Source organism: Abrus precatorius, unplaced genomic scaffold (assembly GCF_003935025.1).
Source record: "Abrus precatorius isolate BTA unplaced genomic scaffold, Abrus_2018 Scaffold8, whole genome shotgun sequence".
Classification (NCBI taxonomy): Eukaryota; Viridiplantae; Streptophyta; class Magnoliopsida; order Fabales; family Fabaceae; genus Abrus; species Abrus precatorius.
Genome location: NW_020874428.1, coordinates 3,711,701 through 3,737,600, shown reverse-complemented (window position 1 = coordinate 3,737,600; position 25,900 = coordinate 3,711,701). Strand labels below are relative to the sequence as shown.

General features: G+C 30.5%; 3 protein-coding genes across 9 annotated transcripts; all 3 read left to right on the top strand.

Moving 5' to 3' along the window:
* Positions 1-5,134: 5,134 nt before the first annotated feature.
* LOC113874886 (guanine nucleotide-binding protein alpha-1 subunit) lies at positions 5,135-12,848 on the top strand. 6 transcript variants are annotated; one of them, XM_027513125.1, is made up of 15 exons: positions 5,135-5,659; positions 5,759-5,824; positions 6,747-6,933; positions 7,032-7,104; positions 7,855-7,892; positions 7,981-8,070; positions 8,236-8,313; positions 8,522-8,629; positions 8,736-8,837; positions 8,931-8,986; positions 10,963-11,097; positions 11,472-11,565; positions 11,734-11,793; positions 11,875-11,954; positions 12,524-12,701. In XM_027513125.1, exons 3-15 carry the CDS (start codon positions 6,847-6,849, stop codon positions 12,699-12,701), a joined length of 1,179 nt encoding a protein of 392 aa, XP_027368926.1. In that variant the 5' UTR covers positions 5,135-5,659; positions 5,759-5,824; positions 6,747-6,846. The 6 variants fall into 6 exon arrangements, with proteins under 6 accessions (XP_027368926.1, XP_027368931.1, XP_027368925.1 ...); XM_027513130.1 differs by lacking the exon at positions 5,759-5,824 and having other exon boundaries at positions 6,866-6,933; XM_027513124.1 differs by lacking the exon at positions 5,759-5,824.
* Positions 12,849-15,279: 2,431 nt separating this feature from the next.
* LOC113874885 (fatty-acid-binding protein 2) lies at positions 15,280-20,142 on the top strand. 2 transcript variants are annotated; one of them, XM_027513123.1, is made up of 10 exons: positions 15,280-16,012; positions 16,535-16,757; positions 17,653-17,728; positions 17,865-17,967; positions 18,489-18,557; positions 18,990-19,026; positions 19,129-19,203; positions 19,290-19,345; positions 19,547-19,591; positions 19,700-20,080. In XM_027513123.1, exons 1-9 carry the CDS (start codon positions 15,549-15,551, stop codon positions 19,548-19,550), a joined length of 1,107 nt encoding a protein of 368 aa, XP_027368924.1. In that variant the 5' UTR covers positions 15,280-15,548; the 3' UTR covers positions 19,551-19,591; positions 19,700-20,080. The 2 variants fall into 2 exon arrangements, with proteins under 2 accessions (XP_027368924.1, XP_027368923.1); XM_027513122.1 differs by having other exon boundaries at positions 15,283-16,012; positions 19,290-19,341; positions 19,700-20,142.
* Positions 20,143-23,850: 3,708 nt separating this feature from the next.
* LOC113874887 lies at positions 23,851-25,773 on the top strand. Its single transcript, XM_027513131.1, has 2 exons — positions 23,851-24,368; positions 24,872-25,773. Exons 1-2 carry the CDS (start codon positions 24,142-24,144, stop codon positions 25,374-25,376), a joined length of 732 nt encoding a protein of 243 aa, XP_027368932.1. The 5' UTR covers positions 23,851-24,141; the 3' UTR covers positions 25,377-25,773.
* The last annotated feature ends 127 nt before the right edge of the window (positions 25,774-25,900 follow it).

Here is a 25,900-nt window from a genome sequence, read left to right as displayed (position 1 = left end):
GACTAGTTTATTGGCTTCTTCCGCAACGTGGTTAGATCTAATAAAGGGAATACACTTTAATAAAAATTTACTTAATATTCAAACCTAAGGATAGGCTCCTTAGAAATAGTTTCTACTCAAATTGGGCATATGTCTTCTTGAATTACAAGTTTCGGTCCCAAAAAAAATTCTCAAAGTTCAGCTGCAAGAGAGGAGCAAGGGTGAAGACTTAAATATAGTCTTCACTATCATATATTAATTCTCTACAACTAACCCTTCTATAATATTGGAAGATAGTTCTATCCACGTTGAGTTTTAACTAACCAGAATGAGAGGAGACACAATCTCTAATTATGCTATGCTTCTTAAAGGTTGTCAAGACTATAATTATGAATTTTTCTGCAGCATATTTTAATATAGTCAAAATCACACATAATCTTATAAACTAGAGACTTAGTAAAAATAACATTATGTTGAAAGATAACAACATTTTTATCATTCTAAATGTATCATATAATGATTCTAAATAACATGATTCAACTAAGAAGTTGTGGTGACTGTACTTAGATAAATTATTTAATAGTCATTTAGAGAGATTATTGTTAAAGAAAGGAACTTAAGTATTAGAAAAAATAAAATAATTTTAGAACTATTTTGTAAATCAACAATCATAAAACATATGCATAATTATTTCAAATACTTCGTTGTATCTAGAATGAAAAGAGAAAAAATTTATACCTTCAAAGAACTTTTTATCTTTTGTTAAAAATTTGTTATGTGACAACTTTTAAAAAAATAAAGCAATTTTAAGAAGATCATCTTAATAAAAACAAGTAGATTTTAACTTAGCTTTTTTATTTTAAAGAAAAGATGTTTGCAAAATAAATTTGATTAAACATTTTTAAAAGTCTCTTTACCAATTCTATGGTAAAAAAAATTGAGAAATGATAATTTATTTTTTTTATATTTCTATTGTTAAATAAAATTTATTTAATGAAAAATAGATTTATTAAATATGAATTAAGATCTAATATTAAATAATAATGTGCTATTATGCTAAATGTTTAAGGGACAGTCTATTATGTACTTCTAGAATATTACGTAAAGCCATTAAATACACTATATCAAATTTGTTAAATTATATAAAAGAGAATAACTATTCCCTCAAAAGATTAGCGCGGTAGTGTAAAGCTGCATTGTGATTATACGTGTGTGGATAATTTATATGGGTATTTTTTTTAATCATTTTTTATATTTTCATACGGATATTTATATGCATACGGATACATAATAAAAAAAAACACTTTTAAATTATTTTAAAAAATTTAACTAAGTTGGACATATATCACATTGCTTTGATTTAGTACGTTCAACAATCATACAATTCAATCTTGATCAAATGTCTAATCAATGATATTCTAATTCTATACAATTTGACCTATTTACATTTTTCATGAGCAATTTAGTATAGGTGAGAAGAAAAACAATGTTTCACAAGTCTCAAAGATAAGAATGTAGAATAATTTTTGGGTTTTTTTAAAATGAAAAAAATTAAAATATCAAAAGTATGGTTTTTTTTATAAGAAAATGAAATACGAAAAAAATTTAAATAGCGATTTTTATTGGCAATTAAATAATTTTTAAAAATTTTGAAATTAATTTTTTATAGTTTAAATTTTTAAAAAAAATTTTAAGATGATTTTTTAGTATTTTATATTTTTTTATAAATTTAAAGCGTTTTGTTTCTAAATCTATTTACTTAACAATGATAATTTTTGAATTTTCAATCTTTTAATTTAAAAAAAATCATATTTCGATATATATTATTTTTAAATACCAGGTAAACAATCACAATTTGTTTTATGAAAATCTACACTGTGTTGAGCTACACAAGTTTGAAATTGGAAGCATAAAGAATATCAAAATATTCAATTGCAACTTATCACTCAATGTACTCTTTTATGATTATAATTTTTTTTAATTATATTTACGCTATAAAGTGAGATTTTTTTAAAAATTATAAAATAAATATTATTTTTTAAAATTATTAAATTTTAGAGAAAGAAAAATATTTAATTTTTATTTTAAAAAAATATAAATAAAAAAATATAAAACACTATAATATTATTTATATAATTAAACATCTGAGCTCTTTTTAATATTAAACATTTAATAAAAAGATTTTTTTTTTCCTTTTCCTTTCAAATCATTTTCTTCTCACTCCCTCTAAATATTTAAATAGAGTCTTACAAATTAAAATTTATGTTAACACGCTCTCTTTCTCAATGTGCCACACAACTTCCATGTCAAATTTTTTTTTTTCAAATACTGTTATTTAAATTTTGTTAATGCTAAGTTATATTGTTTTAATCCAGTTTTTTCAATTTCTATTTTGTAGCTAATTTTGATGTTATATTACTTAATAGTTAAATTCACACATTTAAAAATATTTAACATAGCTCATCATGTAAATTAATTTTATTAACAATAAATAACGAATTTAATTAAAAAAGCAAATGATAAAAGTTTTTTGCCCAACACTGATAGTTATGTTAATACGTGTATTTGCATGTGAAAGCAAATGATAAATCAATTTCTCTTTCTTAAGCATGTAAACACAATGGAAAAAAGATAAAAATAATTTTGACCCTCGAGATATAAGAGTAAACAATTAAACTTTCATTTTCTTTCTTTGTTTTGGAAAATAAATTATAATGAATAACTCAAACAAAAAAAAAATAAAAAAGTATAAATTAAAGCTTTTTTTTTTAATTTTATTCAAATATGCATTTGTTATGACATAAATCATGTTACTGGATAGTTAAAAAGTTAAAGGGAAGTGATTTTTAGTTTTAAGTTTTAAAATTTCGAAAAGCTAAATTCAATTTTAAAATTTCAGTTTAAATTTTGTTATATAGCTTTTATTTTTTATATTTTAATAGTAAATTTTAATCTACATAATATAATCATTTATTACATGCTTAAGTTTTTACGTTAATGATATAAGTTGATTAGTGATGAGTATAGTGGTAAATGGTTAGGACAACACAAGAAACAAAAAATAAAATAAAATTAATGGAAGTGACTTTAAGTTTTTTATTTTACAATTTTAGTAACCTTAATTTTTAGAAATAATTTTAAATATTTAAAAATAACAAATGTATTAGCAAATATTTATTGCATTATAATTTAAAAGACAAATATATAATTTTTAAAAAAAATCTAGATATTTGTATGCAGTTAAATGTATCAATAATAAATAAGGAAATAATTTAGTTATAAGTCGAGATATCAAAAATATGAAAATTTTATTTCTATAAACATTTTATAATAAGAAAGGAACGTATATGAATACAGAATGATTAGAAACTCAAGTAAGTGCAATAAATTTAGTACGTAATCGTATAAATTAAGTTAAAAAATAAAGAAATTCTTCAAAAATAGATAATGATAAAGTCATATATATTTAGATTGAAGTTTAGAAATATAAGGAAAAAATAAAGAATTAATTGATTTATTAAACTTTTTAATGGGATATAAGAGTGAGATGACATAAGAAAAAAATACTTTAACCCTTATATAAAAAATATGGACAATATTTAGAAATATACAAATTACAAAAGAATAAAGCTTATAAGTCAAGCAAAATTTAATTGAACCTATACTTTAAGAAAAAAATCAACATTGTAAAAAATGGAATTAATTTTATGTCAATAAAGCTTATAATAAAAATTATATACCTTTTATAAAAGCTGATGAAAAAAAATCATTACAGCAAAAATTATATATCTCTTCTATTTTTTTTTATAAATTTTTTTTCTAACTTGTATCCAAAGATACACTGTTAAGAAGTAAAAAAATAATACTTTTATTAAAATGAGAACATGCATTATTTAGAAAAAAAAAACAGAAGGTACTGAATGTACTTAAAACATTTGTTAAAGAACTAAAATTATATATATATAAAATATTTTTCCACTATTTTTGTTTCTAAATCTGTATTCTCAAGCACACATTAGAAAAATGGTTATAACAAATAATTGTCAAAATTTTATTTAAATTTTATAAAAAATAAATATTTATTTTTAAATATATTAATTATTAAATTTTTTTGGAAATTTGTATTAACGTGATAATCCCTCATTATCTAAATAATTGGGTGTATTTATTTATTTAATATACAGTCACTAATTTAAGTATTTAATGTTATGGATGATTTTAGAATACAATATAAATTTATGATATAAAATTATAATTTTATTGGTCTTGATCAATTGATTATTTATTTTGTATGAATAGAATTTAATAGAGTATTAAACAAATGAATATATATATATATATATATATATATATAATGGATAATTACCTCATTAATGCAAATTTTATAATATTTATATAAAGCTATATAAAAATTAACAATTAACACATTTAAATGTTAATCTTTATTATTTATAATTAAGTCAAAAAAAAAAAACTTCCTCCTATGTTTTAAAAGTCCTTTTCATATGACACTTTATAGTTTCTAGACAGTATTTATTATGTTTTTCATTTGTCTTTAATAAACGTAGTTGGTAAGAACTTAAATAAAAATTTAATAAGAATAGATGTTGATAGTAAATGTATGTTCAATGATATTAAATAATAATATTATTATCAATATTTTTTAAAAGGACAAAATTTAATGCACCCGTCATATGTATGATTCTATTATTTTCTAATTAGAATTAAAATTTCACCTCAATTAAGTTATATAATAAAAGTCAACACATCAACATTAAATGTTGATATATATATTATTGAAGTAAAACTCTATTTGTGGAAAAAGAACACCAAAAAATACTTATCAAGTTTTAAAAAATTTAATTATTTTAACTACTATTGTATAATGTGTTTTATAAAATAACAATAAAATAAGTATTTCACATAAATAATACAAAAAATAGTATTATGTTATCACAATTCCTATACCTATCTAAGAAAAACCAGGTTTGCAAAAGTAAAAAAAAAAAAAAAAAGATTTTTTTTTGCTATGAAAAACAGAAGCTTTAAATGAGCATAGTAAAGAGTAAAAAATTGAGCCAACAATATATATGATGGAGGAAGAAAAAGGGCATTGAAAGAGAGGAAGAACAAACAAGACCACAAACCTTTTTACTTTGAAATTGGCTTTGGCCTCTCTATCTATCTACAAATCTACAAACTTTGGTCCTAAAGTGCAGCGTAGACTCTAATTTCACATTTATAACTATACACATACAGTGTGCTTAGTGTATTTTCCCAAGAAGACACATAGAAAAGTGTTATCGCTCTGCCCTTCCTGTCTCTGTCTTTGACCGAAGCCAAACCAAGGGGAAGAACCCTTCGCAGCTTTCGGCGCTCTTTTTCTTTAATCTCTATTTTCTTTCCCTCCACTCTTCACACATTACTTCTTCTTCTTTCTTTTGTTTTCTGTACCCATTATCACCCTACATATTCCATTATTTTATACAATTATTACCTTAAACTAAACAAAAAACATTAATTATATTTATGTTTATTATTATATCTTCTATTTGTTCCTCTCCTATGTTGTGCAATGAACCACCCAACTGAAGTTGTTGCTTTCTAGCTTTCACTCTCTCAACGCATCAACCAAATCAAGTTCCATACCTTATTATTATACCCTTTTGCTTCTTTTCAGGTAATTTCCTTGTTTTTCTGTTGCATTCTTAATCTTTCTCTTTCAAGATCGTTCCTTTTCTTCATAATTTAAGTTGGGTTTGAGTTTTTTTTTTCTCAGGAGATCTGTGTGATTGGTGTTGGACTTGCATATTCAGATCGAGAGCGGATGTGTTATTTTCTTTTTGTATGTGTCTGTTTGATCTTGCATTTGGTTTTTGTGACGGTTTGGAGTCGATTCTCTTTTTTGTGTTAACTTTAATGGGCTAATTGGGCTTTGCATGCTGATGCCCTTTATCTTGTTTGAACTGCTGAATTTTCTTGTTCAGTGTAGAGAGAATTAGCATTCAATGTTTCAAATGATTTGTTTCTGTTTAGGTGTGATGCTTACCTGACCAATAACATAAAAAAGAAAAAAGGAAAGAAAAAAAAAGAAGAGAGAGGATGCCCAAATGAATTTGATTACTTTCTCTGTATGGCTATGGATGGGGGAGTTTAAGCACAGAAGACATTGGTAACTTGATGATTCTGGGGATGCCCTAAAAGCATACTATAAAACACAGCAAAGTAATGAGTCATGTAAACTTGTATCATAGTTTTGGACATCTTAATTATCCTCTTAACTCTTCCTCAACATGGGGTTGCTTGTATCTGATGATGGGCTTAGCAATATATGGTAAAATTCAAGTTGTAGCCTGTAGGTACTGGAACTCTGGGTACATTGGTGTATGCCTTGGCCTTTCACCTTTGTGTCACTCATGCTTTGTTTATATTTGATCACTAAATTGTTCCCCGGAAGTGAAAAAGTGGAGAATCTCCTATTGTCCATTCAAAATAGCATTTTGGCCTAGTAACTAATTTTCAACTTCAAATGCTATGTGGCCAATTTGTTTCAGTTCAACCTGCCATCTAGCTGTGCCTGAGTCCGTTTTACTTTATTCAGCTGTTTTATTCTGTGGACTGAGAAACTGTTTATGGTGCATGCTATTGCAAGTTGAGTGGAATATCGACTTATGAAATGACTTAAGATCTTCCTTTGCCTGGGCACACTGAGGGGTTGGGAGAGGGGGTTCTCACTTGTCTTGTTCTGGTTCCTGACACTATCCTAGTTTTTTGGTTAGGTGAAATCAAGCCCACTAATTCATGTATGCATTAGAGAAGGGCATTGAAACACTGTGATTTCTGGTGGAGCTTGATTAGTCATCTTCTATGCTGTCTTTTGTAACAGAAAATATGGGCTTACTCTGTAGCAGAAATCGGCGATATAATGATGCAGATGCTGAAGAAAATGCACAGGTCCATTATGCTCAACAAAGTACATACTTTTTAAGTTCTTAATAATCTTTTAAATGTTACATGGCCTTTAATTTGGTAAATATAACATGCATTTACAGGCTGCAGAAATTGAAAGAAGAATAGAATTAGAAACAAAGGCTGAAAAGCATATTCAGAAACTTCTACTACTTGGTATGTTTTACTTGGGCAGTTTTCATTTATAGTAGTTGTATATGCCTCATTCATACATGATTCGTTTTAATGTTAAAATTTGTCTAGTTTTGTGATTTATAAAATTCTTTGGAATCTTGCATTGTATAAGAGGTGATGAAGCTCCTCAGATTTTGAAGGAATGGCAAATATTGTTTGTATTAGTTTCTGCTGGCAGTTTAAGTGTTTCAACTTTCAAAAAACACTCAGTGCTCAGATGTGACTGTTACTTATTGGTTCTTTGGTTTTTTGTCTTCTCTACAGAAAAATCTGCAATCTTGGCAGTTTAAGGTCCTTTACTATATAAAAAAAAAGTTATTTAACTTCTGATTGAGATATACATGATTCATAATTTAATATGCATGTTAGATATAAAATCATCTGTGAGTCTTCCCCTAAATAGCTTAAGCTTTAGAGATAGTTAGTCATTAACATGACATTAGAGTGACAGAGGATATCTGGTTTCCCTAAGTCTCTAGTTTCAATTGTTTGAAAAAACTTCAATAATTTGTTTACTCATGCCTTTAGGCTTTGAAATAACTGATCAAACAGGATAATTTTTGGGTTCCTTATTCATCTTGGTTGACTTCTGTTAGTTGAGTGGTCTATCTAGTTCCTTTGCATTATTGCCATACTCATTTTATTGAATCATAAAGCAATAACCTTTTAATTGCTTGATTTTGTTATTTTTCTTTGGACTTGTTTAAATGTGTCAATGTTCCTGTTGTTTAGGAGCTGGAGAGTCAGGGAAGTCTACAATCTTTAAGCAGGCAAGAAAATGCACTGTTCTCAATGTTTAAGCATTGTTATACTTGCTGCTCGCTAGATTGTTGATATTTATTTATCTATAATATGCAGATAAAACTTTTGTTTCAAACTGGCTTTGATGAGGCAGAGCTAAAAAGCTACCTACCAGTCGTTCATGCTAATGTGTATCAGACAATAAAAGTATGCAATACTTGAAAGGGTGTGTTGATTATTTTTCTCTTAAAAAATACAGAGTATGCGGTGTCTGCTGTTTATAGTTATAAAATAGTTTTCTGTAAATTGAGTTTTAATGCAGCTACCTGTGAAAACTGTAATTCTTAACATGCACTTGATGTGTTTAAACAGTTATTGCATGATGGATCCAAGGAGTTGGCTCAGAATGATGTTGATTCTTCGAAGTATGTTATATCCAATGAAAATAAGGTAGTTTACTGTTACCATCTCTATTATCCCCTAATATTGTATGGTCAAGAATTTTAAGATGTGGTATTTTGTTAAACAAAATTGATTACAAAGAACTATAATCAATTGTAGACAAGCTTCTCCTTTATAGAAATCTGTTCCTTAGTAAACTATTTTGTCGAAGATTTTTCTTCTAAATTCAATGGAGCTTTCTTAATTTTTCTGTCAGGAAATTGGAGAAAAGTTATCAGAAATTGGAGGCAGGCTGGATTACCCATATCTCACCAAGGAACTTGCACAGGAAATAGAGAATCTGTGGAAGGATGCAGCAATTCAGGTGGCTACATAGCACATTTTGGTTGCTTTTACTTTAATCCCATTACATAGTTATTTTTTGGCATCAGTTAATTGGTATTATGACCCACATATTTTACTTTCTGTAGGAGACATATGCCCGTGGTAGTGAGCTTCAAGTTCCAGAATGTACACATTATTTCATGGAAAATTTACAGAGGCTGTCTGATGCTAATTATGTTCCAACAAAGGTATCCAAAATCTATAATATTTTTGTTGTTTAAATAGATTTTAAGGCTAATTCCTGATTTCATTTTTATCTGCTCTCATTTTTACAATTGCAGGAGGATGTTTTGTATGCAAGAGTACGTACCACTGGCGTTGTAGAGATCCAGTTCAGGTAAACATGCTGACCGGCTTGATTTTTGTACTGAAATGATATAAAGAAGTGCTGGTTACTGTTCTTGACTCCTTGTTTTGTTCTCCTCTTGAGATGTTTAAATTAGAATTTTTTAGTTGCAATTGGTGGTTTTCAGTCACAAGTTGTAACTGAACACCACCAATCACAAGATATTCTATTTCAATGAAAAACATTAGTCCTTATCCAGTTATCCTCTCACTTTAATAACTTGCTCCAGATATGCATGTATTCCTTTAACAGCAGATGAAAAGAATAGAATAACAGAAGCAAAATTGCAAGAACTTAACACCAACAGAACTTTGGTTCCAAAATAGACCTAGAGACTGGGATTCAAAATAGATCTTGAGTTTGATCTCTCCTTAAGTTTGAAAAACTAGTCTATTTTGCAGATTAAGCACTCCTTTATGACATGTTGACAGTACTGGGTTCACAATGGACAGAGTTTGCAGACTTATAGCATGTTTGGAACTGCATTTGAACATGCTTAAAAATCATGTTAATGGAAAAGTTATTAACTAATAGTGTTGTAATTGTAGATATGTGGCCAATCAAGTGTGAATCCAAACGCCGTTTACATTTGTTTGTACTGTGGTTTTGGAAATGACATGATTTTGAAGAAAAACCTAACCATATTGAGCTTGCAGAATTTCCCATATACATTTAATGGAACTGATTACTTTCCCTGGTATCAAATGTTATTTCCCATTGTATAAAACCAAAGCCTTAGTTGCAATAGAAGTAGGATGACAGGTTGACAATGTTGGGTTCATGCTGTTGAGCTTGATGGCAATAGAACTTTATGCTGTGGCTGAGCTTCAGTCAATTTGCAGAATAGGGATGAGACTGAGGCTTTGATTGGTTTTGGCATTTGAGCCCTCAAAGTGCTGCATTTTTTATGTTTCCTTTGACTTCAAAACAGAGTGTAATATGTAGCGAACCTTCAAAATTTCTGTTTTTAGTCAATTGGGGACAGAAATTATTTTTTGAGCAGACTTGCTGACTTGTTGATTAATGTGAGAAGGAAGAGGAATGAGATACATAGAATGAATCCATGTGTCTAAACTATCATAGGCAAGCATGTATTTATAATAAAAATCATTAATACACGAATTATATGTTGAAATATATAGTTACCTACTGTAATTACAAATATATTAACTTTTCTATTTACAACATTATTATAATTACATATTTCCAACAATTAACATTATTTGTGTAATTGGAATTCTAAACTTTTACAGTTTTACCAGTTGAGTTACAAGTTTGACAATGGAGTGGTTCGGCATTGCTCCTCCTCTAATTTGTGTTTGGATGGTTTAACATTTGCTATTTGTTAAGATGTTTCATGTTAGTGAGTAATATAGTCAAAATGCTTTTTACAATGCTTGGGGCTATCCTCCTCCCGAGTTGGTTTTTCAGAGTGAGTGAGGCTCAGCTTGCTTGTAATATGGTTAAAACTATTGTACATGTATCTGTTAAGTATGTTTTCAGTATTACTTTGAGCCATCTGTCTCTGTTTTCTTTCTTTCCAAATCCTAAACCTTTAGTTCTTTAATAGTTTTTTGTCCTTGTCCTGTCGTCATGTTGGATTGCTGTAATGGAGTTCTTCGCTCATGATTTTATTCTCATCTATTATCTGTTGTTATCCTGACTGCATGTCATCCATATTCACGTTGAAGCATATGAATAGTTAAAAGTGACCTAAAATTGGTTGCATTACTTGCTTGCTTATTTTTTTTTTTTTATATGTTTTTCAAATTATCTTTGCCATTTATTCTGGTTGGAGGATGAATCATGCTTGTCTTATTGTGTGACTGATTGACTATGTATATCAAGCCACTTTTATTACTCAAAGCAGGATGTGCTCTTGTTACACCTTTTTCTTGATCATAATATGACATATAGAGTAAAAAATATCAATAACATAAATTGGTATGTCATTGCTATTTCGACAGCCCTGTTGGAGAAAATAAGAAAAGTGGTGAAGTCTATAGACTCTTTGATGTTGGCGGCCAGAGAAATGAGAGGAGAAAATGGATCCATCTGTTTGAAGGAGTTTCAGCTGTAATATTCTGTGCTGCGATTAGCGAGTATGGTCATATTACTCTATTTTAATCTAGTGTTGTCAAATCTCAATCAAGTTTTTGCATATACATCTGTTTTTATTTTATTGCACACCAAATCAGAAGGTTACAACTTGGGGGGGTGGGGGGAGATTTGGGCCTTATCAAATGCTATTTGATATTGCTTTGGCCTTTTTATTCTATAGTTGCTAATTATCAGACATTTTTTTTTACTCGAAAGTGCAGGGTAAGCTCATTCTTATCTTGCAGCTGTGTATGTTTGGTGTTAGTTACTAATTGAAAAAAATAATTCGTGTATCCTTTCAATATTGCTGCCAATATCACTGTATTTATGAAATTTATGAAGCTAAAGAAGTGTTGACATCACATTTGCCTTCCAGGTTTGATCAAACACTTTTTGAAGATGAAAACAAAAACAGAATGATGGAGACTAAGGAACTTTTTGAGTGGGTCCTGAAGCAACCATGTTTTGAGGTTTCCTTTTAGTCTCTTTTAACTTTAACATCTGCTACAATTATGTGGAAATTTCTTATGTCAACCTTTTCTTTCTCTTTTTTCCTTTATATGATGCCGGTCAGAGCTTTCTTCTTTTTGACACTTAATATTTATAGCTATAATGATGTCCTTTTCTTTTCTACACAGAAAACATCCTTCATGTTATTCTTAAACAAGTTTGACATATTTGAGAAGAAGATCCTGAAAGTAAGAACCATCTGAATATTGTAACATTTTATCCTTGCTGGAGGCTATTATCATTTCAATATACCGTCTTGCATTGTGTAGGTCCCACTCAATGTATGTGAGTGGTTCAAAGACTACCAACCAGTTTCAACAGGGAAACAAGAGATAGAGCATGCATATGAGTAAGCAACTTCTTTATGCTTAGTCATATTAAATAAAGGACATTGCTGAAGGCAAAGTAGTTTGATCCTGGCCAACGAAGGCCTTTCAAACTCAGATACTCTTACTTTACATTGTTCTGCAACTGCTTTCTTGCATGACAAGCCAGAGGAATCTTGGTTGTGTTTCCGTCGGAACCAAAAATAGGGAATATGTGCTCATGTTGATGCTTGTATTTGACATAGTAAGGAAGGTTTTGACTACTAAACCATTACTATAAGGGTCGTTTGGTATATGAAATGATATCAGATATGAGAGATGAATAAGAACATGCTAGGATAAGAGCATGATAGACTCTTATCTTTGCTTTTAATGCATATTAAAATAAAAAATTAGATACATGGTGTTATTCTATCCTGTCTATTTCTAACTTGGATCCTCCAATGAGATTAAAAATATAATAGAATAGGAAAAGATATCTTATTCTGTCTATCAAACGAGTCCTAGAGGAAAAAGTGGAAATTCCAAGTACTTGGTGACTGATTTTTCATAAACAACACAACTAGTTGACTTGGATAAACTATTTTTTCAGGTATGTGAAGAAAAAATTTGAGGAATCATATTTTCAAAGCACTGCTCCTGACCGTGTGGACCGGGTCTTTAAGATCTACCGGACCACTGCTCTTGATCAGAAGGTTGTGAAGAAGACTTTCAAGCTTGTTGATGAGACCTTGAGGCGGAGGAATCTCTTTGAGGCTGGCTTGTTATGAACAGTGAACCATATGTTATATAAGAGAGGGATAAAATATTTTTACATTGAAGAGGTGAACAGATTTTTGGGTATACTAGGGGATCAGGTATACTAAATATTAAATCGATTTGTTGATTTTATTGTTTCAAGTTAATCTTGTTGAATGAGTGGGTGGAAAAGGGCCTTTCTAGTAGTTGATCTCCATATCCATCTTCAAAGGGAAAATTTGTTGCTGAAGTTTCAAGATTTGATATCATGATTTGTGATATGTTTTTATAATATTGAAAATCACTAATGATATATATTTCATATCTGTTATTCATGATTCCTAATGATCATTTTTCGCCTTCCAATGTTGCTGTGCTGTGTGATGATGTGCATGCGTGCAAGCAAGTCATTATTTTTGAGACGTGCCATATGTCGTGTGCTTGCGCTGTCAAATTCTGGATTTAACCTATATTCTTTTGAAATAATATACTAAATTAGTTCCTAAAGTACTGGACAATTTAATTCTTTAAAAGTTAAATGTCTTTTTAGTATTTAATGCTCATTTTAGTCTTCTACAGCAATTAGGCAATGTTTAGTAATCAATACTCATAATTTAAGATTGATTTGATGCATTTCTTTATTCTTTTTGCTTTTACTATTCGGTTTGAACATTGGTCGGCAAGTAGATCATTATATCACCCAAGACGGATATTCTTCCTATGCTGCTACTGCTAGAGATAATGAAACATTGTTTTCAACACATGCTTTACATGTAAACGCTCTCTTTTGACTATGTTTCCGTGCTTGACATATGCTTCATAATACATATTATGAGGCAAAATGAATACCCAATTAAGGGAATCGTTTTACTCTTCTAGATAAGAGCTTCAAGACAGGAATTTTCAAATAGTTAAACCCTTGTGATAAAATACAGGACTTGAGTTTCAAATTTTAAATTAAAAATAAATTGATTTTTATAGTTTGACTCCACGTGAATTAAACCTAAAAGAAATTGCAAAAAGTTAGATTTTACTCATTTTAGGCATCGCTTTTGTAAGTTTATATTAGATTGAAGTTTTTTGACCTAACACGCTGCCTAATGGGCTGACTTGAAAGAAACGAGTAACTCATTTTGTCTACTCTAGTTGATATTTATAAATACTATGAATGTATCTTTAATTTTAAAAGAACTTTTTTCAAAACTTAAATAATCAAATGTAATTCATAATTAATTAAAATTATTAATAAATTGAAAATATAAAATAAATTTTGTGTAAGTTTTTCATGTCAAAAGATATTATAACATGATAATAAAATTTAAATGATAGTTTTTAACCTTCTCCATAAAATTTACAGATATTACAATAACCATATTGAATAACTATTTAAGATATTTTATAAGATTATAAGTATATTTTTCTTCACTTCAGTTATATATAATTTTTTTAAATATTTTATTCAAAACTAATTTAAATTTAATAATATTAAGTATTGTTAATTAAATCAAAATTTAAAACGATATATTACTAAATTATCAATGTGAATCTTCACTTTGGAGAGTGACGTGATTAGTGATTAGTGATTCGCTGTCTCTCAATTAGCACACTTACTATATTATGTACTTTTCTCTGTTGACCTTCACACACATCCTACGAGTAACATTCTTCATAATTCCTTGATTTTAATTTTTAATTTAAATTCTTGTATTCTTTTTTTTTTATTAAAACCAGTTATCATTTGACATCTCTGTCTAAATTAAATTTCTAATTCAAATGAGAAGGGAAAATTTTTCATAAATCATTCTCTAATTTTATAATTTTTTAAAACAAAAAAGTAGACTATATAAATATAAGGTATCAATCTTTTATTTATTTTTATAAAAATTATATAACTTTTAATTTAAAAAATATTAGGGTACGTTTGATTTCTGTTTTAAAATTTTTTTCTGTTTTTAAAAATAAAAAACTGTTTTAAAAACAAAAATCAAGCATGCTCTTATTCTTTACTTCTTAGTTTATTTTTTTTTTTCCAAAACTAAACTCCAAAAATATCCTTGATATCTATGCATCTAATTCAATTTTAAATATATCTGTATCTTTATTTTTATAATTTAAATTATTTTCTCTGTTAAATAATGTTTTTAAAGCATATTGTCATCTTCAAATTCAAATTATTTCTTATTTGATTTAGGAAATCTTTTAAAAACATTATTATTAAAATTATGATATTTTTTTCCAACAATATCTTATTTTATTTTAAACAATAAAAAGTATTATTTAAATTGAAACGGTAAACAGAAAGGTGGGAATGGAAAAGGGTGTCTTTGCGCGACTTACTCGTGTTTCGCGGAAGTCCTTAGATTAACGACACGGCGCCGCGCCAACCGACCGTAACCGACGCTGTTTTCGTAGCCGTCACGTGATTCAAAAGATTCCGAAGGACATAAAAGTCATTTTGCGTCCAAAACGGTGGCCCATTCAAACACCTCAGCGTCACTGAACCCTCAAACGCACGTGTTGTGACAAAAAAGTGGCTTCACATTTTCCAATTTTCCACTTTTGTCCCCAAAAGATTGCCTTTGAATCCACCTTGACACAACACCCCTTTCAATTACACAAAGCATATTCCCTTCTTTTCTCCGTCTCTTTCCCTTTCTCTCTCGTTTCGCCGATAACGACGTCGTTTACGGCCACATTCACGAATCACGTCGCCGAAAGCCTAACCGTTTGCTTCGCATTCAATTCCCCGATCCAAACATTCCTTCTCCGTTTTCGTTTTTTTTTTTTTTTCTGATTTTCAGATTTTCCTTTCGGCGAGAAAAAAAAAAACTCTGCAAATTGTTCAATCGATCTTGTGATTTCGTGATTGGTTATCGACGATGAAGAACGATTGGTTATCTTCGATGGATTCGGATTCGGATTTATTTTCTTCGTTGGATCCCTTCGTGTTTCGCAAATTTTTGGGGTCGCATTTGCTGCATTCGTTTGTGGACAATTCTAAAAGCTTCTACGTTCCAGGAAGTTCGGCACTGGAGGAAGCGTTTGGACACATGTCGAGACTAGCGGGCGCGTTGTTGTTGTGGTTCTCTGGCGCGTCGAGTTCCAATGTGGCTCAGGACATAGCGCGTTCCTTGCGTGGTGGTTCTAGTATGCAGGTGAAGGCTGTGACGAATGTGAGTGGTTTTGGGTTTCCGTTTAGATCGAAGAGGAAACCTTTTGCGCCTGTTACGTTGGGTAAGATTTCGAGTTTTGCGATGAGGGTGATATGGAGAGAAGCTAAGAGGATCCAATCGTACCCTGTTCTATCGCTTGCTGCTGCATTGGTCCCGCCAATTCAGAATCTGTATGTCACAAGCCCTAAAAAATTGGTATTGATTTGATTGAGGTTTTAGGCTGTGTTGGGATTTCTAAGGATGAGATGGGTGGGTTTTAATATTATTGAATGGAATGAAATATAATTAACGTGCTATTGATTGGTTATTTTAAGCAACTATAATAAGAAAATTGTATTGAAAAAAGAAGCATTTATCGCACAACTTTAATGTAATAAATGACTTCTTTTCTAATAAAAATTTACTATTTTTGATTAGTTAAACTGGTTGAGGTTAACAAAACACTTTTATTACAGTGGTTACATCATACATTGCTGAATTGGGGGAGAGAAAAATGAGAGTGTTGGGTGTAATGCAATGTAATAGATTCTATCATGTTTCGTTTTGTTCCTTTCAACTTTGAGAATTGCATTCCCTTCCATATCATCACTTTTCATCATATAGTCGTAGACTGTGGCTCTGTATGACATTTTCTTTCTTGATTATGCAACAATTAAGTATTTTTTTTTAATGTTTTTGAATTTTATGTGTAGGTCGTCAAATGTACTAGCTGGCCCATTGCAGAATCCTGAAGTGCAAATGCATGGAGCCATGGACCAATTGCCTAAGGAGGTTGAACGCCAAGGATGTCCTCGTCTATTGTTAGGGGAATTGAACCAGGCAAAACCTGCAGTGGAGCCTAAAACTGGCATTGAATTTCCTTTAGTTCTGGACAATATAGCAGCTGGAGAGCAGAATTCCAGCTTCAACTCTGAGGTTAATCTTCAGTTTGCAAATTTTCTTTTCTGGTTCTTTTGGTCCTTTTGCACTTTATATGATCAATTTCTGTGCTCCATAATACTGATTTCGGTTTTAGTTAAGATACCATTGTTTGATTCCTTGCTTGATCGATGTCTAGTGGTTGAAGCTGGTTATCAGATACATAGTTGTTTAGAAATTTAAATATCATTCTAGCTAGTGTTTTGGAGTGGGTTACCATCACGTCAAGCCATCAAGGAGATGTACATATAGAGAGAATATAGTCGCAGGTGGGTGGCAGGGTGTAGGGAGAACAGTTGAGGCACCCAGTGGAAATGCTTGCTTCCAAATGCGAGTTATGGATCAGAAATAGGCGCAAGATTTGACTAAAGTTTTGAGAATGATCAAAATTGAACTGACTGAGGGAAAGTAAAGAGAAGTTTAGGGATTGATTTTTTGAGGAAAGAAAAAGCCGCAGAAAAAAGAAAAGGGTGAGGATGAGACAGCTAAACTACCTTTGTTTGAGAACAGGTAGCAAGTAGAGAAATACGAGAGAAGAAAATGAAATTTACTGAGCCACAAAGTGACTTATTATTACTGAAGTAACTGATTACCAACCAAATAATTTCCAGTTAGCCAAACTCAACCATGAACCATTTACATTGGTAAGTAGTAGCTACTGAAAAATGACTTAAGGGAAGTTACTAGGCTATAAGAGAATATTAAAATTGTTTCTCAATTCCTTGCAAGATATGTAGTAATACATGAATCATCAGTTGTATGATTTGGTAACTTGTGTTAATTTCCTATTCCTTTTAAATTAATTTTATTGGCATATTACCACATGATTTGTTTGAGATTCCATCTTTACCTTATTTTTTTAACGTAAACTAATCAATCAAATTTACTTCAGGTCCTGGTTGGAACAGGATCCAGAACCATGACAATTGTTAAAATCAAGTCACTGAAGGTCTATGCTTTTGGATTTTGTAAGTTCTCTTGATTACTTAATTATATTTCTTCTTCCTTTTGAAGAGAAAAAGACTCATTATTGATGCTACTTGTGTAGTTTTGTTAGCAAAAGTACCTCCCATTATTGAGTCACTCTCAATCTCTATTTAACAGATATTCATCCATATTCCCTCTGTGAGAAATTGGGCCCAAAATATGCATCAATTTCAGCTGATGAACTGAATAATCGACATGATTTCTACCAGGATCTACTCAGGTCTCAAACATCATATGCTCAATTTTTTCGTATATTGAATAAACTTTTTAGTCTATAAAATTGTTTATTTTGGTCCCTGACTTTTCGTTGTACCATTCACTTTAGTCCTTTTCAGTGTTAAATGACTGGTAAATGAAGTAGAAAAGGACTAAAGTGAATCACTTTTTTCAAAATACTGAAGATTTTATAAAGTTAGGGCTTAAATGAACAATGCTTATGATGTCAAGGACTAAGTGAGGGTTTAATCTTTATATCTATAAAATTTTAATGAATGAAAGAGTTCTCTTCTCGGTGATGATTACACATCAAATTATTAGAAAGTACATGTGAAAATTTGTGGAGTTCTTTCTATTAACATTTGTAAGTAATATAAACAGCCAAGTTGGGTTGATAAATTGGATATCCTCATACAGGATTTGGTTAAATATTATATATTCTGAGATTTGCAAACTTAACGAAGTGATTTCGTTGGTTGCTTAAATCTTAATTTTGATGGATCTGTTTGATTTTTTACATTGCAGGGAGGATATCAATATGACTGTTAGGCTTGTTGTAAATTGCAGGGGTATGAAAATTAACAGCGTGAAAGAGTAAGTAATAATTTTCTCTTCTAATTGTATGGCTTTTATATTGTTCTTTAATAATTAGATTTGGCATTCCATCACTGTTTTAGAAATTTCTTACCCTTCCGGTTGTGCTTCATTCCTTTTTTCTATAAAAAAATATTTAGTCTTAAAAAAGTATTGTAGCATGCCGATACGTATCTTGATTTACCAATATTGAGATTTCTTTTTACCTCAAAAAAATTTACTGAACCATGTATCATATAGTACATCATTTAGTTGATTTAGATTTGAGTAATTTTTGGAACCCTTGGATGATAATGTTTGGCATATAGTACATCATTTAATGCAGTGTTGCTGTCTCATTATAATAAGCATATAATTGATTATAAAATTGAAGCGGCAAGTGCACATGCAACTGATCTTTTTTTTTTCTTTCACTGGTATTCCTTTTTGCAGTGCTTTTGAGAAATCACTTCGAGCTCGATTAGTGAAGGTACTCTATCTCTACCTCTTGGATAATCATTTTTTATTGTTTCTAAACTGGCTTAGTTCTTATTTCTAACTTCCTTCGAACCTCCCATCCCCCTTTGGCCAGACAAATCCGTCCACAGACTTTCATTGCCTAAGGACATTTGGTTCATACTTTACAGAGAATATCGCAATACCTTTGGTAATTGATTTATCAATATGTTCCCTTTCTGTATACTAAATTGCTAATGATGTCAGAGTTACATTAGCTGTATTGCAATGTTGCAGGGAACTGTGATTGAGTTCAAACGAACAGTTGATGGACGTCTGATCACTGAAAGTGAGTAAGCAAACAATGGACTTTTAAAACTATGTTTATACTGTGTGCCTTAGGGTAGACGGAAAAGCCCTCAGTTCTTTGCTGTCTTTTCTCTTATGATGTTTGAAGGCATGCTTAATTCCTAGTAGTATCTCTGTATGTAACCTGGATTTATTGAGAAATATTGTGTTCGCAACTGAAACCGTTGTTGGTTTTACCCATACAGTTAGTGGCAATCAGATAGGAAGTGTCCACAGCAAAGATTTGTGTCGTAAGTCTCGTTACAACTTATGTGCTTGCATTGAACCAAGTTGAATTTCTGTATTTCTTTTGTCTAAAGTATGAAACTGAACTGAGGTTCTAACATTTAAACTTGCAGGGGCTTTCTTTGACATGTACATTGGAGATGTCCCCGTGTGCGAACAAACTAAGAAAGAGATCGGCATGAACATTGCAAATATTATTACGAGGTGTTAAACCGATTCATTTTTATCCAGTTGTCCTGCTTTTAGAATGGACAATTGGACTTGGGTGGCATAGCATATTCCCTAGCTTATAGCAGAAGCAGTTGTTTCATAAAATTGAATTCAATCTGCTTTAAAAATCATTTGCAGGAATTACTTTGAAACATAGGAGTCTTAGGATAGATAGATTAAATTGGGTTGTCATTGGAAAAATCTTTCTGTTCCAATTAATTTATATATGCATCGCTTTGATGCCCCTATCTCTCCTGTTTGGTGTATAATCTTATTTTAGACAATGAAAGAAAGAGGTAAGAAATTTGTACCCGTCTGGTCAAGCAAATAAGTAATGATAAATTTCTTTCCTACCTTTATATTCAGTGTGGAAATGCGTTTAACTAGCTTTTCTCGATGATACAAACGGGAAATGCTATACACAGCAACGGTTTTAGATTTAATTGCTTTGGCAGATTTCTGCATGGGATTGCTTCTGCGCTGTAATTTCAAGCCTCGAAACCATTAGCTTTGATTTCGTAGCGAGCATGAAATTTTAGATCAATTACTTTCGATGTGAACTATGAAACCGAGCACAAGAATATTCGTACACATTCTGGAAGATCAATCTCATCAGGACCTGTGGCAGGATTTGGTACAGCTGATAAGAATTATACTTAAATATTATATTATAAATATTTAACTCTGTTTAAACTAAAATGTTTTAGCTCTTTTTAATGAATTGGCACAACTAAAATGCTTATGACTACTTTGATCCTTTTTATAAAAATAAATAATTAATTCATTCAATGAAATTAATTATTATATTTTTAAAAATGTTCCTACTTTTAAATAGTTAAATAGAGAATGAGTGGGTGGTATATTAACATAAATTTTATAATAAAATTAAAAATATGGAATAAAAAATTAGTAATTAATGAGATGGATCTTAGAATTGAGATAAAAAGCATTTCTTATTAATTTTTTTGGTCAATTATTATATTTTATTTTAAAGACCAGATATCTTTACAGGTAACATTGTTTTTGGGCAACTGATCTTCATTGCAGAAAGCCCAAAACTAGGCCCAATGGAAATAGGACAATGTCCCAAACGAACAGTACAATGCCCTAGATTCGAATTGGGGAAAGTAAAACAGATAAGAAAGAATAAGGAGGCTGATTAATAAATAAGTTAAGGTGGCCCACGTTGGGTCATTAAGTCTTAACAACAACAACAATAATAAAGAATATTCGAATCATTAAACTTGTTTTTTAATCGAAATTTCATTAAGTATAGGAAAAAAAACTGAACAAGAACAATCTTTATGTAATCTTTTTGGAATTCCAAAATTCCAATGAATCGAAACATCTAAAAAAAGTACTCGACTGTTTATCCTATTTTCTTGAAGCATACTTGTGCTGAACATTAGAAGATTGAAAGGTCTTGGACAGTGGGTGATGGTTAACCACCAACACCAACACCAACAAAAGGTGGTAGATTGTTGATTGTGACTCCCCACCACCTCCACGTGCTTCAAATGACGCGTTATCTGATAAGTTTAAGTGTCTCTCCTTCTCCCACGTTCCTATCCTTCCTTTCCTCATCATCTTTTATTATGAAAACCCATTTGTAATTTCCTCCTTTTTTTAGTTCAACCCATATAATAAGACATCAGGCACTCATAATTCACCTTCAAAAATTACATTAAGAAATTTTAAATTGCATCATCATTACCTCAGAGTTACTCTGATAAAATGGTAATATATAATTAACTAACAGTACGAAATTTTCAAAACTTAAACAATATTCAGATTAATTTTTTTAAAAAGGTTCCTTAAGCACTCCTCCAAACAAGAAAAGGTTTTATTTTACTGTCAAATGTACCACTGCACTCTTTAATCGCAGGTAACAGAAAGGTGAAATTTATTTATTGGATTCCTAGTGGGAGTGGGTAGAACATGATTAAAGGGAAAGAGAGTTGGGAGCAGCAAGAATTAGAGATACGAGAAGAGTGATAAAAATAAAATATCTTTTTTTAATGCGTGTCCTTGAATAAATAATGGAAAGTTATATATAACAATTTTTAATATATAATAATATTAAATATTATTTTCTTTAATTAATTTGTATCATTATTATTTTTATATTACATATCGTTTTAAGTTAGAAAAATTAACAAAATAAAAAATTGAAATTGTGAGAAGGGTCCCACCCCACTTTTGTTGTGGATAAGCTTAACGAAAATGGAAACCCCACCCTATCCTCATCATCACCACGTCACCGCATCCAACGTTGTACTGGAAATTTTGATTAAAATGTGAATCACATAATAATAGGATTGGAAAATTTCAGACATGCTTCCCAACCAAGAGTTTTCTTATTTTGGACCACATTCGATGCTTCTTCACTTTTATTTTTTGTATCTATTTTCTCATTTTCATTTCCTTATACTAAATGGATTACATGTGTTCACATTGAGCAAATTTTCTTCCACCAAGAATACTCAGGATATTTTCCTTCTGGATTATGTGTTTTTAGATTGATTCATTCTTGTTTATAAAAAAATAATAAATTTAAAGTTACACTAAAAATAGTAAAAATAACATAATACTACTGGTTACTTTTGTTAAAAATTATTATAAAAAATATAATTAACTCTAATTTAATGACCCTCTCTTATATTTTTGTAATTTTAAAAAGTTTAAATTAATAATTAAAAGTGTACTATTGTTTTTTTAATAAACTACTATACTCCAATACGTGTACGGTTTACTTACTTTACATATATCAGATAAATATAACTTCTAATCAATCTCACTCTTGTCATGAAATTTATACTAAATACAATAAACAGCATTGTTTCAATTATCGGTTATTATTGTATATACTTTTGATATTAATTATTATAAATGTAAGAAAATAAAATAAAATGACATTGATGAGGAACATATCCAAGGCCATGTAATAATGAAAGGAAGTTGTCCCATGTATGTATGATTATACTTTGCATTGAGTCCTTAATGGACACCATTCCATGGTTAGCGTTTCTAAAGGGCAAAATGAACCTTTTCTTTCTTTTTTGAAGTTTTTTATAATTATTTTAAAACTCAATTAGTTTGAATTAAATTAGGAAGATACATCTAATGAGGTTGTGTTTTCTTAGTTATTAACTTTTTTATTAATAAAATTTGGAATCAAAACTTTTCTTAAAGGAGAGTTAGGCTCTTTGTCATTTGAATTTTCCAGCCCTTAATTTTAAACTATTTTTAATTTAAAATATATTTAAAAATTTATAATAATAATAATATTAGTTTTTAATTTATTAATTATTTAATAGTTAAAAATAAAAAAGTATAGAAGTCTAAATAATATATCACAAATTTTTAGTTTAGTTTAAATAAATGGCCCAGTATTCCTTTCATGCTATTGCACAAAAACAATCACATTTGAATTTATTATTCTATGGTGTTTCTGAAATTCTTAAAGCACAATGATATAAAAAAATATTAAAAATAAAGATAATAAGGCATATTAACATTATTGACTTATTACACTACAAATGATATACATTAAGACATTTTTTTCTTTTTCGGTAAGCAACTAACACGTTTTCTATAATCTTAAAATATAACTTCTGAAAATTAATATTAATTTTTAATAAGTGTTTTATATGGACAAAAAAAAAAAAACCCTAGATATAAGCATTACTTATGTCTTAAGTTGGTTATGCAATGCATAACGTGTCATTAAATAAATTCTTTAGGATCATGTCATAAAGACTTTTTGACCATAACGATCTCTCGAGATTTTGAAAACAAACGCATAGATCATAAATCGAGTTTATAATTAAAAAAAGCGTATAAATATATTTTTCTTCAAAATCTTACAATTGAAAAAAAAAATCGCAGATCTGAATGGAAATAAAGAAGGATAATTTACGAAAAATGCAAAATTGATAATGGTAAAAAAAAAAAAAACGTGTTTGACTTCGTAAGGGTTATCAAGTGGTTGGAACCAACAGAACAAGGACTGAATCACAGCTCATTTTTAATTAAAATAAAGAAAAAGGAAGGTAAGGGAACCCTTTTTTAGCATCCATCCAGTGGAAGAGGATAAGGCCAAATAATAATAATAATAATAATTAAACCCTAAACCCTAAACCCTAAACCTTATCTATTTAATTTTTACCCTCCAAAAAAAAAAAAGAGCAGGTAAATATTCTAGAACCTTATTATTTTCTTGCCAAAATTATAAATATGCCAACAAATCAATAAAGATTTCTCTGTCTTACGTTTGTGTCTATCCCAATCTCATCCTCATTCTAACACACACACACTCTCTCTCTGTGTTCAGTTTGGGGAGTTGATGATGGGTCTTGAAACGGTGGGGCCACGCGCCTCCGTGTTATTGCACGCGCCGGGGAAGGATGTGGCCGAGGAGCAGTGCTGTACGTCGTCGTCCTCGATCGGAAGGAACAGCGATGTGTCGTCGGAGAGATCAATGGGGGAATGTGATGGAGAAAACGAGGCAGAGAGTGTCTATAAGGGACCCTTGCACGCCATGGAGACATTGGAAGAGGTTCTTCCCATAAGGTATTTTCTTCTGCATTTCCATTTCTATCTTACCCTTTTCTTAGATCAATACTCTCTTTTATCTATTAATATTTAGACCCTTCACCTCTATTACTTCTTTTATTCACATAATAGGATTGCTTTTTTTTTTTCTTGATGTTTTTCCATGTCCTTAGTTCAAATTAATATTGTTTCTGTTTCTTTTCTGATTTTTCGTGTTGGGAAGGGAGAGTTTGGAAAGTTGCATTTTTGTGGGACGTTAGCTAAACTAGGGTGCCTAAAATGCCAATCGTTTTATGAGCTTACTTTTTGGGTTTTGAAAAATGAAATTTGGTAATCGGAGGGTAATCATTAAGATCAACTAGGCTCTGGGTGTGGAATCTGTCTCCCCGTGTTTCGAAAATTCAGCTATAAATTGTATATCATGTAAGATTTTCCCAAAAGTAGTAATAACTTGTTAATTTGATGTGTGTGTGTTCTTGCATAAGTTTCATTCATGGATTGTCTTTGTGATGGGTGTGCAGGAGAGGCATCTCAAACTTTTATAATGGCAAGTCCAAATCATTCACGAGCTTGGCTGATGCTACCTCCTCACCATCAGTGAAAGACATAGCAAAGCCAGAAAATGCTTACAGCAGAAAGCGTAGGAATTTGATGGCATTCAGTCATGTGTGGGACAAGAATCGAAATTGCTCTTTAAGAAGCAATGGTGGGGGGATTTCTAAGAGATCAATCAGCTTGAGTAAAAGTGCTCTGGCTCTTGCAGTTGCCATCAACAACTCTGAAAGCAGCAGCAGTATTACAAGTGAGGATTCTACTTCCAGCTCAAATCCGTTACCCTCACCTCTACCACCACTTCATCCACGATACAGAGTGTCATCTTCTGCTGCAGTTCCATCCTCACCTTTGCAGAGGAATTTCTCTTCCTGGCGATCATTTTCCGTGGCTGATCTACAGCACCATTGTGCCATTGCTGCAACAATAAAGATGTCAAGCTCCATTGGAAATGAAGCAGCTCATGGATCATAGTAAACAAACTATGTTTAACCTTTTTATTTTTACTTCAATTGAATGAATATCTTGCTCTAGTCCATTTGTGAGAGCAAGAAGTAGAAAACCATAGACGAATCTTTGCGTACGATATCTTCAAATTAACTACAGTAGGATATGAAATGGCAGGCCATTTGAGCATTAACTCCTTTTATTTGTCCTTGTATAATGATGGAAAATCAATGTCCATATAAATGCTAAACTAAGTTTCCTTAAGCTCCTTATGAACATAGCCAGGCCTACCAGATTGGCAAAAGCGTCCACTTAATAAATAAATTCTGTTTCAAGTGTAACGCTGCCATTGACTGGCTACATAATATGTAAATGTTGCAAAAACGAAACAAAGCGGAACATCTACTGGTAAGGCCTTTTTATCGTCATCCCTGATCTTTGCAGGCTAAACAAGCCTACACCATTCAAGATTTTGTAGTCTTTCCAATCACTCGTATTTCTATTCCACACCAGGATTGTACATCACAAACCGCCTTTAATAGTCTGTCATT